Source organism: Ranitomeya imitator, chromosome 2 (assembly GCF_032444005.1).
Source record: "Ranitomeya imitator isolate aRanImi1 chromosome 2, aRanImi1.pri, whole genome shotgun sequence".
Classification (NCBI taxonomy): domain Eukaryota; kingdom Metazoa; phylum Chordata; class Amphibia; order Anura; family Dendrobatidae; genus Ranitomeya; species Ranitomeya imitator.
The window spans coordinates 264,737,973-264,755,826 of record NC_091283.1 but is presented as its reverse complement, the minus strand read 5'-3'; the positions used below and the strand labels follow the sequence as shown (position 1 = coordinate 264,755,826).

General features: G+C 45.5%; 2 protein-coding genes across 3 annotated transcripts in view; both read right to left on the bottom strand.

Annotated features, from left to right (window-relative positions):
* LOC138663028 (zinc finger protein 773-like) overlaps window positions 1-17,854 on the bottom strand; it is a 226,464-nt gene that overhangs the window by 141,422 nt on the left and 67,188 nt on the right. The window lies entirely within an intron of this gene.
* The window catches only part of LOC138663030 (oocyte zinc finger protein XlCOF22-like), a 60,351-nt gene continuing 57,104 nt past the window's right edge, over window positions 14,608-17,854 (bottom strand). Inside the window, exon 4 of one of the 2 annotated variants that reach the window (XM_069749086.1) lies at window positions 14,608-16,596. In XM_069749086.1, the coding sequence (XP_069605187.1) occupies window positions 15,407-16,596 (1,190 nt within the window). In that variant the 3' untranslated portion in view covers window positions 14,608-15,406. The remainder of the gene's footprint in view (window positions 16,597-17,854) is intronic. The other variant, XM_069749087.1, reaches the window with a different exon arrangement.

Genomic DNA, 17,854 nt, shown 5'->3' with positions numbered 1-17,854 from the left:
AGGAACATCCCTCGGCTATTTCTAGTGTTGTTGTTAGGATTAGGGACTGCGGTCAGTAGAGATACCACCTTCTCAGAGCTCGCTCCATGTTGCGTTTTAGCCACCAGGTCATCTCAGTGTGGCCTCTTAACCACCAGGTCATAACAGTACAGCAGGCCAGAAATGAATTAATTACTGCGTGGTGATCCTCAAGACTGGGCTTTTGCTCTTGAAACAGGGGATCCGGCATTGTTGAGTGTGGATGCATTTTTTCAAGCGCTCGGATTGTTGTATCACGAACCTAACTCAGTAGAGCATGCTGAGAAAACACTGTTGGCCCTGTGTCAGGGTCAAGAAGCGGCAGAGTTATACTGCCAGAAATTTAGAAAATGGTCTGTGCTCACTAAGTGGAATGAAGAGGCTCTGGCTGCTATTTTCAGAAAAGGTCTTTCTGAAACCCTTAAACATGTTATGGTGGGCTTTCCTACGCCTACTGGTTTGAGCGAATCTATGTCTCTAGCCATTCAGATTGATCGGCGCTTGCGTGAGCGCAAGGTGGTGCACCATATGGCAGTATCCTCTGAGCAAAGTCCTGAGCCTATGCAATGTGATAGGATTTTGACTAGAGCAGAAAGACAGAAATTCAGACGTCAGAATGGCCTGTGTTTTTACTGTGGTGATTCAGCTCATGCTATTTCTGATTGCCCTAAGCGTACTAGGAGGGTTCCTGGGTCTGTTACCATTAGTACTGTACAGCCTAAATTTCTCTTGTCTGTTATCTTGATTTGCTCATTGTCGTCCTTCTCTGTTATGGCATTTGTGGATTCTGGTGCTGCCCTGAACTTAATGGACTTAGAATTTGCCAAGCGCTGTGGTTTTTCCTTGGAGCCTTTGCAGAGTCCTATTCCCTTAAGGGGGATTGATGCTACGCCATTGGCCAAGAATAAACCTCAGTATTGGACTCAGTTAACCATGTACATGGCTCCAGCACATCAGGAAAATATTCGCTTTTTGTGTTGCATAATTTGCATGATGTTGTTGTGCTGGGTTTTCCATGGTTACAGGTACATAACCCAGTGCTGGATTGGAGATCTATGTCTGTAACTGGTTGGGGTTGTCAGGGGATACATAGTGATATTCCTTTGATGTCCATTTCCTCGTCCCCTTCTTCTGAAGTTCCTGAGTTTTTGTCGGATTTCCAGGATGTATTTGACGAGCCCAAGTCCAGTTCTCTGCCTCCTCATAGGGACTGCGATTGTGCCATTAATTTGATTCCTGGCTGTAAGTTCCCTAAGGGCCGACTTTTCAATCTGTCTGTGCCAGAGCATGCCGCTATGCGGAGTCATGTAAAGGAGTCCTTGGAGAAGGGGCATATTCGCCCGTCTTCGTCACCGTTGGGAGCGGGATTTTTTTTTGTTGCCAAGAAGGATGGCTCCTTGAGACCCTGTATTGATTATCGCCTTCTCAATAAGATCACTGTCAAATTCCAGTACCCTTTACCTTTACTTTCTGATTTGTTTGCTCGGATTAAGGGTGCCAGTTGGTTTACTAAAATCGACCTTCGAGGGGCGTATAATCTCATGCGTATTAAACAAGGTGATGAATGGAAAACAGCATTTAATATGCCCGAAGGCCATTTTGAATATCTTGTGATGCCATTCGGGCTCTCTAATGCTCCATCGGTATTTCAGTCCTTTATGCATGATATCTTCCAGGATTATCTGGATAAATTCATGATTGTGTATTTGGATGATATTTTGGTTTTCTCCGATGATTGGGAGTCTCATGTAAAGCAGGTTAGGATGGTATTTCAGGTCCTTCGTGCTAATGCGTTGTTTGTGAAGGGGTCTAAGTGCCTCTTTGGAGTTCAGAAGGTTTCTTGTTTGGGTTTCATTTTTTCCCCCTCGGCTATTGAAATGGACCCTGTTAAAGTCCAGGCCATTCATGATTGGACTCAACCTACATCTGTAAAGAGCCTTCAGAAATTTTTGGGCTTTGCCAATTTTTATCGCCGCTTTATTGCTAATTTTTCTAGTGTGGTGAAGCCTCTGACTGATTTGACGAGGAAGGGCGCTGATGTGGTGAATTGGTCCTCTGCGGCTGTTGAGGCCTTTCAGGAGCTTAAACGTCGTTTTACTTCTGCCCCTGTGTTGCGTCAGCCAGATGTTTCTCTCCCTTTTCAGGTTGAGGTTGACACTTCTGAGATTGGGGCAGGGGCCGTTTTGTCTCAGAGAAATTCTGATGGCTCTTTAATGAAACCGTGTGCTTTCTTCTCCAGAAAGTTTTCGCCTGCTGAGCGTAATTATGATGTCGGCAATCGGGAGTTGTTGGCTATGAAGTGGGCATTTGAGGAGTAGCGACATTGGCTTGAGGGAGCCAAGCATCGCATGGTGGTCTTGACTGATCACAAGAATCTGATTTACCTCGAGTCTGCTAAGCGGTTGAATCCTAGACAGGCTCGGTGGTCTCTGTTTTTCTCACGTTTTGATTTTGTGGTCTCGTATATTCCGGGTTCTAAGAATGTGAAGGCTGATGCCCTTTCTAGGAGTTTTTTGCCTGATTCTCCGGGAGTTCTTGAGCCGCCTGGGATCCTCAAGGAGGGGGTGATTCTTTCTGCCATCTCCCCTGATTTGCGGCGGGTACTTCAGGAGTTTCAGGCTGATAAACCTGACCGCTGTCCTGTGGAGAAATTGTTTGTTCCTGATAGATGGACTAGTAGGGTAATTTCTGAGGTTCATTGTTCGGTGTTGGCTGGTCACCCTGGGAATTTCGGTACCAGAGATTTGGTGGCTAGGTCCTTTTGGTGGCCTTCCTTGTCGTGGGATGTGCGTTCGTTTGTGCAGTCCTGTGGGACCTGTGCTCGGGCTAAGCCTTGCTGTTCCCGTGCCAGCGGGTTGCTTTTGCCTTTGCCTATTCCTGAGAGGCCCTGGACGCATATTTCCATGGATTTTATTTCTGATCTTCCTGTCTCTCAGAAGATGTCTGTCATCTGGGTGGTTTGTGACCGGTTTTCTAAGATGGTCCATTTGGTGCCGTTGCCTAAGTTGCCTTCCTCTTCTGATTTGGTTCCATTATTTTTTCAGCATGTGGTTCGTTTGCATGGTATTCCAGAGAATATTGTGTCTGACAGAGGTTCCCAGTTCGTTTCTAGGTTTTGGCGGTCCTTTTGTGCTAGAATGGGCATTGATTTGTCTTTTTCTTCAGCTTTCCATCCTCAGACAAATGGCCAAACGGAGCGAACCAATCAGACCTTGGAAACCTATTTGAGATGCTTCATGTCTGCTGATCAGGATGATTGGGTGACCTTTTTGCCGTTGGCCGAGTTTGCCCTTAATAATCGTGCTAGTTCTGCTACCTTGGTTTCGCCTTTCTTTTGTAACTTTGGTTTTCATCCTCGTTTTTCTTCAGGGCAGCTTGAGCCTTCTGACTGTCCTGGTGTGGATTCTGTGGTGGACAGGTTGCAGCAAATTTGGACTCATGTGGTGGACAATTTGACGTTGTCTCAGGAAAAGGCTCAGCGTTTTGCTAACCGTCGTCGGTGTGTTGGTCCCCGGCTTCGTGTTGGTGATTTGGTCTGGTTGTCTTCTCGCCATGTTCCTATTAAGGTTTCTTCCCCTAAGTTCAAACCTCGCTTTATTGGGCCTTATAAGATTTCTGAAATTATCAATCCAGTGTCTTTTCGTTTGGCCCTTCCAGCTTCCATTTCCATTCATAATGTGTTCCATAGATCCTTGTTGCGGAGATATGTGGTACCTATGGTTCCCTCCGTTGATCCTCCTGCTCCGGTGTTGGTTGAGGGGGAATTGGAATATGTGGTGGAGAAGATTTTGGATTCTCGTTTTTCGAGGCGGAAGCTTCAGTGTCTGGTCAAGTGGAAGGGTTATGGCCAGGAGGATAATTCTTGGGTTGTTGCCTCCGATGTTCATGCTGCCGATTTGGTTCGTGCTTTCCATTTGGCTCGCCCTGATCGGCCTGGGAGCTCTGGTGAGGGTTCGGTGACCCCTCCTCAAGGGGGGGTACTGTTGTGAATTCCGTTCTGGAGCTCCCTCCTGTGGTTGCTAATGGTATTTTTGTGAGTTCTGCCCTTGGGCTCCCTCTGGTGGTTTCGAGTGGAACTGCTGCTCCTTTAGATAGCTGTAGCAGCTGCCTTCACTAATCGCCTTGCCTGGGTTTGTTATTTAAACCTGCTCTGGGCTTTAGTCCATGCCTGCTGTCAATGTTCTTGGTTGGATTTGGTTCTCTCCTTGGAATTTTCATATGGCCAGTCCTTGTCTGCAAAAGATAAGTTTTTGCTTGTTTTTGTTTGTCCATTCGTTTGGACTCTATTGCTTTGGAAATATGTGTCTTTTTGTCCAGCTTGTCACTATGTCTTATTCAGGCTAGCTGGAAGCTCTGGGAAAGCAGATTTGCCCCTCCACACCGTGAGTCGGTGTGGAGTTCATTTTTGTAATCTCTGCGTGGATTTTGTAGTTTTTATACTGACCGCACAGTATCCTTTTCTCTCTGTCTATCTAGTTTAGTTTTGGCCTCCTTTGCTGAACTCTGATTTCATTTCTATGTTCGTCATTTCCCTCTCCATTCACAGTCAATATTTGTGGGGGGCTATCTTTCCATTTGGGGGTTTTCTCTGAGGCAAGATAGCTTTCTATTTCCTTCTTTATGGGTAGCTATTTCTTAGGCTGTGAAGAGGTGTCTAGGGAGAGTCAGGAACATCCCACGGCTATTTCTAGTGTTGTTGTTAGGATTAGGGACTGCGTTCAGTAGAGATACCACCTTCTCAGAGCTTGCTCCATGTTGCGTTTTAGCCACCATCTCAGTGTGGCCTCTTAACCACCAGGTCATAACACTCTACTACTCACAGTCAATATTTGTGGGGGGCTGCTGTTATGGCTGGTAATTCAGTACCACAATGGACATAGAGGTCAGTGCACATACAGTGACCTGGCAATAACCCAAAAAATAAGAACGAGCTCTGAGACGTGGGAACTCTGTTGACCGCAATCCCTAATCCTCTCCAACACAACTAGAGGCAGCCGTGGATTGCGCCTAACGCTACCTATGCAACTCGGCACGGCCTGAGAAACTAGCTAGCCTGAAGATGGAAAATAAGCCTACCTTGCCTCAGAGAAATACCCCAAAGGAAAAGGCAGCCCCCACATATAATGACTGTGAGTTAAGATGAAAAGACAAACGTAGAGATGAAATAGATTTAGCAAAGTGAGGCCCAACTTCCTGAACAGAGCGAGGATAGAAAAGGCAACTTTGCGGTCAACACAAAACCCTACAAAATCCACGCAAAGGGGCAAAAAGACCCTCCGTACCGAACTAACGGCACGGAGGTACACCCTCTGCGTCCCAGAGCTTCCAGCTAGCAGAAAAAAACAAATTGACAAGCTGGAATAGAAAAAACAGCAAACAAATAGCAAAGAGGAACTTAGCTATGCAGATAAGCAGGCCACAGGAACACTCCAGGAGGAAACAGGTCCAACACTAGAACATTGACTGGAAGCAAGGATCCAAGCACCAGGTGGAGTTAAATAGGATAGCACCTAACGACTTCACCATATCACCTGAGGAAGGAAACTCAGAAGCCGCAGTACCATTTTTCTCCACCAACGGAAGATCACAGAGAGAATCAGCCGAAGTACCACTTGTGACCACAAGAGGGAGCTCTGCCACAGAATTCACAACAGTACCCCCCCTTGAGGAGGGGTCACCGAACCCTCACCAGAGCTCCCAGGACGACCAGGATGAGCCATATGAAAGGCACGAACAAGATCGGGAGCATGGACATCAGAGGCAAAGACCCAGGAATTATCTTCCTGAGCATAACCCTTCCACTTAACCAGATACTGGAGTTTCCGTCTAGAAACACGAGAATCCAAAATCTTCTCCACAATATACTCCAACTCCCCCTCCACCAAAACCGGGGCAGGAGGATCAACAGATGGAACCACGGGTGCCTTGTATCTCCGCAACAATGACCTATGGAATACGTTATGTATGGAAAAAGAATCTGGAAGGGTCAGACGAAAAGACACAGGATTAAGGACTTCAGAAATCCTATACGGACCAATAAAACGAGGTTTAAACTTAGGAGAGGAGACCTTCATAGGAATATGACGAGAAGATAACCAAACCAAGTCCCCAACCCGAAGACGGGGACCCACACAGCGTCTGCGATTAGCGAAACGTTGAGCCTTCTCCTGGGACAAGGTCAAATTGTCCACTACATGAGTCCAAATCTGCTGCAACCTGTCCACCACAGTATCCACACCAGGACAGTCCGAAGACTCAACCTGCCCTGAAGAGAAACGAGGATGGAACCCAGAGTTGCAGAAAAACGGTGAAACCAAGGTAGCCGAGCTGGCCCGATTATTAAGGGCGAACTCAGCCAAAGGCAAAAAGGACACCCAGTCATCCTGATCAGCAGAAACAAAGCATCTCAGATATGTCTCCAAGGTCTGATTGGTTCGTTCAGTCTGGCCATTAGTCTGAGGATGGAAAGCCGAGGAAAAAGACAAGTCAATGCCCATCCTACCACAAAAGGCTCGCCAAAACCTCGAAACAAACTGGGAACCTCTGTCAGAAACGATATTCTCTGGAATGCCATGTAAATGAACCACATGCTGGAAAAACAATGGCACCAAATCAGAGGAGGAAGGCAATTTAGACAAGGGTACCAAATGGACCATCTTAGAGAAGCGATCACAGACCACCCAAATGACTGACATCTTTTGAGAGACGGGAAGATCTGAAATAAAATCCATAGAGATATGTGTCCAAGGCCTCTTCGGGACCGGCAAGGGTAAAAGCAACCCACTGGCACGAGAACAGCAGGGCTTAGCCCGAGCACAAATCCCACAGGACTGCACAAAAGCACGCACATCCCGCGACAGAGATGGCCACCAAAAGGATCTAGCCACCAACTCTCTGGTACCAAAGATTCCAGGATGACCAGCCAACACCGAACAATGAACCTCAGAGATGACTTTATTCGTCCACCTATCAGGGACAAACAGTCTCTCCGCTGGGCAACGATCAGGTTTATTAGCCTGAAATTTCTGCAGCACCCGCCGCAAATCAGGGGAGATGGCAGACACAATTACTCCCTCTTTGAGGATACCCGCCGGCTCAGATACACCCGGAGAGTCGGGCACAAAACTCCTAGACAGAGCATCCGCCTTCACATTTTTAGAGCCCGGAAGGTAAGAAATAACAAAGTCAAAACGGGCAAAAAACAACGACCAACGAGCTTGTCTAGGATTCAACCGCTTGGCGGACTCGAGATAAGTCAAGTTCTTATGATCAGTCAAGACCACCACGCGATGCTTAGCTCCTTCAAGCCAATGACGCCACTCCTCGAATGCCCACTTCATGGCCAGCAACTCTCGATTGCCCACATCATAATTTCGCTCAGCAGGCGAAAACTTCCTGGAAAAGAAGGCACATGGTTTCATCACCGAGCAATCAGAACTTCTCTGCGACAAAACAGCCCCTGCTCCAATCTCAGAAGCATCAACCTCGACCTGGAACGGAAGCGAAACATCTGGCTGACACAACACAGGGGCAGAAGAAAAACGACGCTTCAACTCTTGAAAAGCTTCCACAGCAGCAGAAGACCAATTGACCACATCAGCACCTTTCTTGGTCAAATCGGTCAATGGTTTAGCAATACTAGAAAAATTGCAGATGAAGCGACGATAAAAATTAGCAAAGCCCAGGAACTTTTGCAGACTTTTCAGAGATGTCGGCTGAGTCCAATTATGGATGGCTTGGACCTTAACAGGGTCCATCTCGATAGTAGAAGGGGAAAAAATGAACCCCAAAAATGAAACCTTCTGAACACCAAAGAGACACTTTGATCACTTTACAAACAAAGAATTAGCACGCAGGACCTGAAACACTGTTCTGACCAGCTTCACATGAGACTCCCAATCATCCGAGAAGATCAATATGTCATCCAAGTACACAATCAGGAATTTATCCAGGTACTCTCGGAAGATGTCATGCATAAAGGACTGAAACACTGATGGAGCATTGGCAAGTCCGAATGGCATTACTAGATACTCAAAATGGCCCTCGGGCGTATTAAATGCAGTTTTCCACTCATCGCCTCGCTTAATACGCACAAGATTATACGCACCACGAAGATCTATCTTGGTGAACCAACTAGCCCCCTTAATCCGAGCAAACAAGTCAGAAAACAATGGCAAGGGGTACTGAAATTTAACCGTGATCTTATTCAGAAGGCGGTAATCTATACAAGGTCTCAGTGAACCATCCTTCTTGGCTACAAAAAAGAACCCTGCTCCCAATGGCGACGATGACGAGCGAATATGCCCCTTCTCCAAAGACTCCTTCACATAACTCCGCAAAGCGGCGTGCTCAGGCACAGATACTGTAAATTAAACAGTCGACCTTTTGGGAATTTACTACCAGGAATCAAATCGATAGCACAATCACAATCCCTATGCGGAGGTAGGGTATCGGACTTGGGCTCATCAAATAGATCCCGGTAATCAGACAAAAACTCAGGAACCTCGGAAGGGGTGGATGACGAAATAGTCAGAAATGGGACATCACCATGTACCCCCTGACAACCCCAGCTGGACACAGACATGGATTTCCAATCTAATACTGGATTATGGACTTGTAGCCATGGCAACCCCAACACGACCACATCATGCAGATTATGCAACACCAGAAAGCGAATAACCTCCTGATGTGCAGGAGCCATGCACATGGTCAGCTGGGTCCAGTACTGAGGCTTATTCTTGGCCAAAGGCATAGCATCAATTCCTCTCAATGGAATAGGACACTGCAAGGGCTCCAAGACAAACCCACAACGCCTAGCATACTCCAAGTCCATCAAATTCAAAGCAGCGCCTGAGTCCACAAATGCCATGACAGAATACGATGACAAAGAGCAGATCAAGGTAACGGACAGAAGAAATTTTGACTGTACCGTACCAATGGTGGCAGACCTAGCGAACCGCTTAGTGCGCTTAGGACAATCAGAGATAGCATGAGTGGAATCACCACAGTAGAAACACAGCCCATTCAGACGTCTGTGTTCTTGCCGTTCAACTCTGGTCAAAGTCCTATCGCACTGCATAGGCTCAGGTCTAAGCTCAGGTACTACCGCCAAATGGTGCACAGATTTACGCTCGCGCAAGCGTCGACCGATCTGAATGGCCAAAGACATAGACTCATTCAGACCAGCAGGCATAGGAAATCCCACCATGACATCCTTAAGGGCTTCAGAGAGACCTTTTCTGAAAATAGTTGTGAGCGCACCTTCATTCCACTGAGTGAGTACGGACCACTTTCTAAATTTCTGACAGTATGCCTCTATTTCATCCTGACCCTGACACAGAGCCAGCAAATTCTTCTCTGCCTGATCCACAGAATTAGGCTCATCGTACATCAATCCGAGCGCCAGGAAAAACGCATCGATATTACTCAATGCAGGATCTCCTGACGCAAGAGAAAATGCCCAGTCCTGAGGGTCGCCACACAAAAAAGAAATAACGATCCTAACTTGTTGACCTGGGTCACCAGAGGAACGAGGTTTCAAAGCCAGAAATAGTTTGCAATTATTTTTGAAACTCAGAAATTTGGTTCTATCTCCAAAAAACAAATCAGGAATAGGAATTCTCGGTTCTAACATAGAATTCTGAACCACAAAGTCTTGAATACTTTGTACTCTTGCCGTGAGCTGATCCACACATGATGACAGACCTTTCATGTCCATTGCTACACCTGTGTCCTGAACCACCCAAATGTCTAGGGGAAAAAAAAGGCAAAACACAGTGCAAAGGAAAAAAAATGGTCTCAGAACTTCTTTTTTCCCTCTATTGAGAATCATTAGTACTTTTGGCTTCCAGTACTGTTATGGCTGGTAATTCAGTACCACAATGGACATAGAGGTCAGTGCACATACAGTGACCTGGCAATAACCCAAAAAATAAGAACGAGCTCTGAGACGTGGGAACTCTGTTGACCGCAATCCCTAATCTTCTCCAACACAACTAGAGGCAGCCGTGGATTGCGCCTAACGCTACCTATGCAACTCGGCACAGCCTGAGAAACTAGCTAGCCTGAAGATGGAAAATAAGCCTACCTTGCCTCAGAGAAATACCCCAAAGGAAAAGGCAGCCCCCACATATAATGACTGTGAGTTAAGATGAAAAGACAAACGTAGAGATGAAATAGATTTAGCAAAGTGAGGCCCAACTTCCTGAACAGAGCGAGGATAGAAAAGGCAACTTTGCGGTCAACACAAAACCCTACAAAATCCACGCAAAGGGGGCAAAGAGACCCTCTGTACCGAACTAACGGCACGGAGGTACACCCTCTGCGTCCCAGAGCTTCCAGCTAGCAGAAAAAAACAAATTGACAAGCTGGAATAGAAAAAACAGCAAACAAATAGCAAAGAGGAACTTAGCTATGCAGATAAGCAGGCCACAGGAACACTCCAGGAGGAAACAGGTCCAACACTAGAACATTGACTGGAAGCAAGGATCCAAGCACCAGGTGGAGTTAAATAGGATAGCACCTAACGACTTCACCATATCACCTGAGGAAGGAAACTCAGAAGCCGCAGTACCATTTTTCTCCACCAACGGAAGATCACAGAGAGAATCAGCCGAAGTACCACTTGTGACCACAAGAGGGAGCTCTGCCACAGAATTCACAACAGGCTGCCTATCCTTTGGGGTTCTGCTCTGAGGCAAGGTAGAATTCCTATTTCCGTCTATAGGGGTATTTAGTCCTCTGGCTGTGTCGAGGTGTCTAGGTTTTGTTAGGCACACCCCACGGCTACTTCTAGTTGCGGTGTTAAGATCAGGGTTTGCGGTCAGTATAGTTACCACCTACTACAGTGAAAGTTTTCATGCTGCTCCAAGGTCACCTGATCATAACAATATATACTGTATTTTTGGGACTATAAGATACACCTAGGTTTTAGAGGAGGAAATTAGACACAAAAAATAGAAGCAAAACATGTGGTCAATTCTGTACTTAATATCCCCTATCCTGGTATATATTGTTAGGAGTCGAGTTGCCGCCACTGCACAGGGGGAATCTCGAGCCATGTTTGCTGCGGTCTCCCATTCTGCATCAGCAGCAGTGGAGCCTGCTCAGCGGAGACGTCGGTCCCAGCGTCTCGCTCAGCCTAAGGCCTCTTTCACACGTCAGTGTCTCCGGTACATGTAGTGAGCTTTCTCATGAACCAGAGACACTGACACACGAAGACCCATTAGGATCTATGTATTTCTGCACTTGTGCGTGTTTTCACACGGACCGTGCGTCCGTGTGCAAAACACGTAGACATGTCCGTTTTTTACCGGCAGCACGGACCACACTACGGACAGCACACGTGCACACGGAGAACAGTGTATACTCTCCTCCGTGTGCACGTACCGCCCGCAGGAGAGACAGCGTTACAGTAAGCACTGTCCCTGCTGTGTGTGGTGCTGCAGCCGGTATTCGTTCCCTCTCCCCAGCAGAGTTCGCTGGAGAGAAGGAATGAAAAATCAAGTTTAAAATTTCCCTTAAAAATAAAGTTTGTACGTCCCCTCCCGCCTCCCATCCCGAGCGCCCCCACCACCCCCGCTTGCCTGCTGGGAAACACTCACCCAGCTCCTGCAATGTCTGCTCTCAGCGCCAGCAGCAGGTCCTGTGTGAGTGGTCACATGGTCCCGCTCACTACAGTGAGGAATATGCGTATATTCATCACTGTAATGAGCGGTACCACGTGACCGCTCACACAGGACCTGCTGCCGGCGCAGAGAGGAGACATCGCAGGAGCTGGATGAGTATTTCCCAGCAGGCAAGCAGGGGTGCGCACAGGGGATGGGAGGCGGGAGGGGACGTACAAACTTTATTTTTAAGGGAAAATTAAAAAAAACATTGATTTTTCATTCCTTCTCTCCAGCGAACGCTGCTGGGGAAAAGGAACGAATACCGGCTTCAGCACCACACGCAGGGGACAGCGCTTAACTGTAGTGGTCTCCTGCACGGTCCATATGGTCCTCAGTCGGCACACGGGCGGCACACGGCTGCCGCACGTGTGCCACACTGATGTGCTACATGAGCACACGGACACGGATAATTCGGGTACCGATTTCTCCGGTACCGGAATTATCTGGACATGTGAAAGAGTAAGAAAATCCGAAAGAGCATTATCAGTGGTGGAGACCAATTATGTCTCAACTGAACGTGTGTGTATATAAAACCACACACTGCTGTATTCCTGTTCAAAATACCACCACCTATGCCTGGACACATGGACAACTGCAATATATACCAAATACAACAGAAAAAGAGCACCAAGCAGTCATGAAGTCCAAATAACAATAATTTTATTAAATTGCAACATAGTAAAAACCAGACAGAAGATACATGACAGGGCTAAAAAGATGACACTAGGGGGTCACCCGCAACATGCCGAGCCCAAGGCAGGGTGTCAACCTAGCACGAGAACAATAATAGCATACAGGGAACAGCACTTGATATACTAATGTGGCCATATGTAACTAGGAAATACCTTTGGCCATAGTCCATAAACGCTGTAAGAAAAAACGTCCCTGAGCTCCAATGAGCTATGTACGTTACCTGATGCAGTTGGTTAGTATTATAGGGACACCCGATCACCCCGACGCGCGTTTTGGTGTGTTACCTTCCTCAGGGGGCGCATGTGAAAGAGGCCTAATACTGTGCAAAGGGTTACTGCTGCCTTTCCAGGCTCTGCTTTTGCAGCCAGCACTGGTCATCGGCAAGCAGGCTTTTCTGGGACCAAGTCCTGCTTTGCACACACTGAGCATGCACATGGGAGAACCTCTCATTGGAGGTCGGGGGTCACACTCTCAGGCCCTGTAGCAGCTCCAATTGGACCACTAGGAAGGTCTTTGTCTGCTGCAGCTATAAAAGGTTCACATGGCCAAACAGCTATGTTATGAGCTATGCTACTTGGTGGTCATATCTGTATGTGGTCACGGTTGGCTGAAATAAGCCCCTAGAATACTGGAACCTCCGGTGAGGAGTTTTGTATGCTTGGATTCAGGGCTCGGCTAAAATAAGCCCCTAGAATACCGGCACCTCCGGTGAGTTGTTAGTGTGCTATGCTGACTGCATGACCACTCTTTGCTTTGCTCAGTTAGGTAGCTGTGATCCTCTGTGAGGTTAACAGGGCACAGCATTTTCATATCTTTGCGATTCTGTGAAGTAACAGAGTTCGCTTATACCGCCATAGTGCCGCCAATTACTTTGCAGCAGATATCTCTGCACAGTGAACCCTGGGCTGCGAACGCACCTTGTTGTTTCCTTCCTATACTCGGTGCGTTCCGCTAGCCCTAACATATATGGTCCCCTCATCCCTAGCCTGGTATGCATGGATTCCTCATCCATATCCTGATACACATGGCCCCCTCATCTCTATCCTAGTATGCAGGGCCTCATCTCATCGTAGTATGCAGGGCACCATCCCTATTCAAGTATGACTGGCCCCATCAGAAAACATTTAAAAAAAACACCCAACCATTACACTAACCTACCCTGAATGGGGTCTAGAACAATTTGTCTGCACTAGGGTTGAGCGACTTTTACTTTTTTAGGGTCGAGTCGGGTTTCGCGAAACCCGACTATCTCAAAAGTCGAGTCGAGTGAAATCGGCCGATTATGGCGAAAAGTCGGGGATCGACCGAAACACGAAACCCAATGCAAAGTCAATGGGAATATTATTTATTTATTTTTCTCTCTCTCTCTCTCTCCCCTCCGTCCCTGAACAGAAAAGCTGGTGTTACACATTGCAAATCGCTACAGCGCACAAGCGACAAGATGGCGATAGGCGTCCGCGCCCCTAAGACCTATGTCATCACTCTGGCCACGCTCCTTCATTGGCTAAAAAAATGGCGCCAAGCGCGTCATACGAAACGCGACTTTGGCGCGAAAGTCGCGTACCGCATGGCCGACCCCACACAGGGATCGGGTCGGGTTTCATGAAACCCAACTTTGCCAAAAGTCGGCGACTTTTGAAAATGAACGATCCGTTTCGCTCAACCCTAGTCTGCACTACTACACTCCACTACTACAGCTGTTACAATACCAAACTAGTGCAGTCCCTATAGGAGAAAAAAACACAAGAATTATACTGTATTTTCACATACTATCTATTCCTGACACTGGAGTGGCTTATAAGCTCATGAAGTATATAGTTTGAGGTCTGGGATCTGCCAATATGTGGCTAGTAGGGTTGAGCGAAACGGATCGTTCATGAAACCCGACCCGATCCCTGTGTGGGGTGGCCATGCGGTACGCGACTTTCGCGCCAAAGTCGCGTTTCGTATGACGCGCTTGGCACCATTTTTTCAGCCAATGAAGGAGCGTGGCCAGAGTGATGACATAGGTCTTAGGGGCTTGGACGCCTATCGCCATCTTGTCGCTTGTGCGCTGTAGCGATTTGCAATGTGTAACACCAGCTTTTCTGTTCAGGGACGGAGGGGAGACAGAGAGAGAGAGAAAAAAAAAATATTCCCATTGACTTTGCATTGGGTTTCGTGTTTCGGTCAATCCCCGACTTTTCGCCATAATTGGCCGATTTCACTCGACTCGACTTTTGAGATAGTCGGGTTTCGCGAAACCCGACTCGACCCTAAAAAAGTAAAAGTGTCTCAACCCTAGTGGCTAGTTTTCTGACTGTTTCAGGTAACATGATACATGACTTTAGGTTTTTTTCTGTCTAGTCTCGCTTGAATATAGGTCAATATTAAATAGTCTCCTGATGAGTCGCCTTTGGTGAGGACGATGAAACCAGTAGAAATGAGAAGTTTGGAGAGTGAGTGTGTATACGTCACCTCACCCTATATACTGAACTGTAGGGTACATATTTTTTCTATTAGTCACCTACTGAATAACCTTCAGGGGTGAATTATGGGTATAGTTTTACATTTGGAATGAATAAAATTCAGTTTTTAGAATTGAGAGTCCTCAGTGGTTGAAATTCAGTTGTTTCCTTTTTTTTCCAGCAAACAGGAGGAATGACAAGAGACAAGACCCAATTTTGGTTAAAACTATTCCAACATTATGAACATAAAAAAGGCTTCTCCACTATGTGACGTCTCTGATGTTTATTAACAGTTGATTTCCAAGTAAAGTATTTCTCACCTTAAGAAAAAGTAAAAGGCTTTTCCTCTGTGTGAGTTCTCTGGTGCCTATGCAAATCTGATTTCCAGTTAAAACGTTTCCCACATTCTGAACATGAAAAAGGCTTTTCCCCTGTGTGAGTTATCTGGTGTCTAACAAGATGCTCTTTGCATGTAAAACATTTCCCACATTCTGAACATGAAAAAGGCTTCTCTCCTGTGTGAGTTCTTTGGTGTCTAACAAACTTTAATTTGTTGTTAAAACATTTACCACATTCTGATCATGAAAAAGGCTTCTCCCCTGTGTGGGTTCTGTGGTGCCTAACCAAATCTGATTTCTGGATAAAACATTTCCCACATTCTGAACATGAAAAAGGCTTCTCCCCTGTGTGATTTCTCTGGTGACTAACAAGAAGCAATTTCCTTTTAAAACATTTCCCACATTCTGAACATGAAAAACGCTTCTCTCCTGTGTTGTGAGTTCTTTGATGTTCATCACGATTCCCTTTCTGGTTAAAACATTTCCCACATTCTGAACATGAAAAAGGCTTCTCTCCTGTGTGAGTTATTTGGTGTGTAACAAGATGCCCTTTCTGGTTAAAACATTTCCCACATTCTGAACAGGAAAAAGGCTTCTCCCCTGTGTGAGTTCTCTGGTGAGTAACAAGAATCAATTTCCCTTTAAAACATTTCCCACATTCTGAACAGGAAAAAGGCTTCTCCCCTGTGTGAGTTCTATTGTGATAAATCAAATCTGATTTCCATTTAAAACATTTTCCACATTCAGAACATGAAAAAGGCTTCTCCCCTGTGTGAGTTCTATGGTGATAAACCAAATCTGATTTCCTTTTAAAACATTTCCCACATTCTGAACATGGAAAAGGCTTCTCCCCTGTGTGAGTTCTCTGGTGACTAACAAGAAGCAATTTCCTTTTAAAACATTTCCCACATTCTGAACATGAAAAAGGTTTCTCCCCTGTGTGAGTTACTTGGTGTCTAACAAGAATCAATTTTCTTTTAAAACATGTCCCACATTCTGGACATGAAAAAGGCTTCTCTCCTGTGTGAGTTCTTTGGTGTCTAACAAGATGCTCTTTGCATGTAAAACATTTCCCACATTCTGAACATGAAAAAGGCTTCTCTCCTGTGTGAGTTCTTTGGTGTCTAACAAGATGCCAATTCTTGTTAAAACATTTCCCACATTCTGAACATGAAAATGACTTCTTTCCTTTAGGAGCAGTTTGTTTTTTAATGCCTCTCTTGTGACTTTGATTTTCCTTAGTAGTCAGTACTGAATCAGAAGATGTGACCAGTTTCATAGGATCAGATGACAGATCTTTGCTGTGAATGGATGATGATATATCTGGAGTAATGGCATTCACTTCAGTTGTATCTTGTAGGATCTGAAGATCATCAGATTTAAAAATTGAAGATGTCAGCTGTCCCTCCGGTCTCCTGGTACAATCATCTGCTAAGATAAAAAACAATTTTTTTTAAATAAAATATCCGTGAGTTTTACATTTTGGAACATTTATACTTAAACTGTCCATAAAATGGCAAGCCATGTAAAAAAAAAAACTTTATTTACCAAGACAATGAGAGTTCACAATCTAATAGAAAACCTTGTTGGATGAACCAGTAGTGTGTGGTGTTCAATTGCTTGTTCATTCTGCCTCCCAAATAGCGAATAAAAAGAAACCAATCAATGTTATGTAGGCAAAAATAATACGAATTCTCATCTCACAAAAAACAAGTCCCCACTGAGGTCCATCATCTGTCAATAGAAAAACAGAGGTTCCCACACTATTAGTGGCTCAAAGACTGTTGAAAAGCAACAGAGTTTCTATAAACCAATCTAGCAAAATCCGCTCTCACTTCTGAGTCTTGCAGTGTGCTCAAACAACATTTAGGATCCCTGTATTTACCAATATTATAGTGAGAAGAATTCACTTAATCTGCGGTGTGTGTCTCCTGGAGCACAATCTGGGCATTATGTGCTGGGTAATAAAATGGCAAATGTGTAATTTTCTCTCTCCAACATCCAGTGCATGTTAAATTCTGGGAAGTAGCTGTGGAGTCAAAATATTCATTCAATCTACACACGTGGTCTAAATTGTTGGTACCCCTCGTTTAATGAAAGAAAAACCCACAATGGTCCCAGAAATAACTTGAACCTGACAAAATTAATAATATTTATATCACAAAAAGACTTGATCACCCAGTGTAAGAAAAATAAGTGACCTAGACTGAGGTACTGATAAAAACTAACAGTTTATTGAAAATCATTAAAAACAATGTATAAAGACTACAGAGAAGAAAGGTATTGGACCTAAAAGGAGGGACACAAAAAAATGGTCCCAGAAATAACTTGAACCTGACAAAATTAATAATAAATCAGAAATCTATGAAAATGAACACATGAAAGTCAGACATTGCTTTTCAAACATGCTTCCATAGAATAAAAAAAAAAAACTCACAAAATAGGCCTGGACAGAAATGATGGTATCTTTAACTTAACCGCTTCGTGACCGCCAACAGTAGATAATCGTCGGCACTAGCAGGGCTTTATGCAGTGCCGACGTTTATCTATGTTGGCGGTTTTGTGCTCATCAGGACCCGCACTGTTATGAATAGGTAATTCAGAACCACAATGGACCTTGAAGTTCAGAGCACACAAGTGACCTGACAAAAACCACAAAACATAGGACGAGCTCTGAGACGTGGGAACT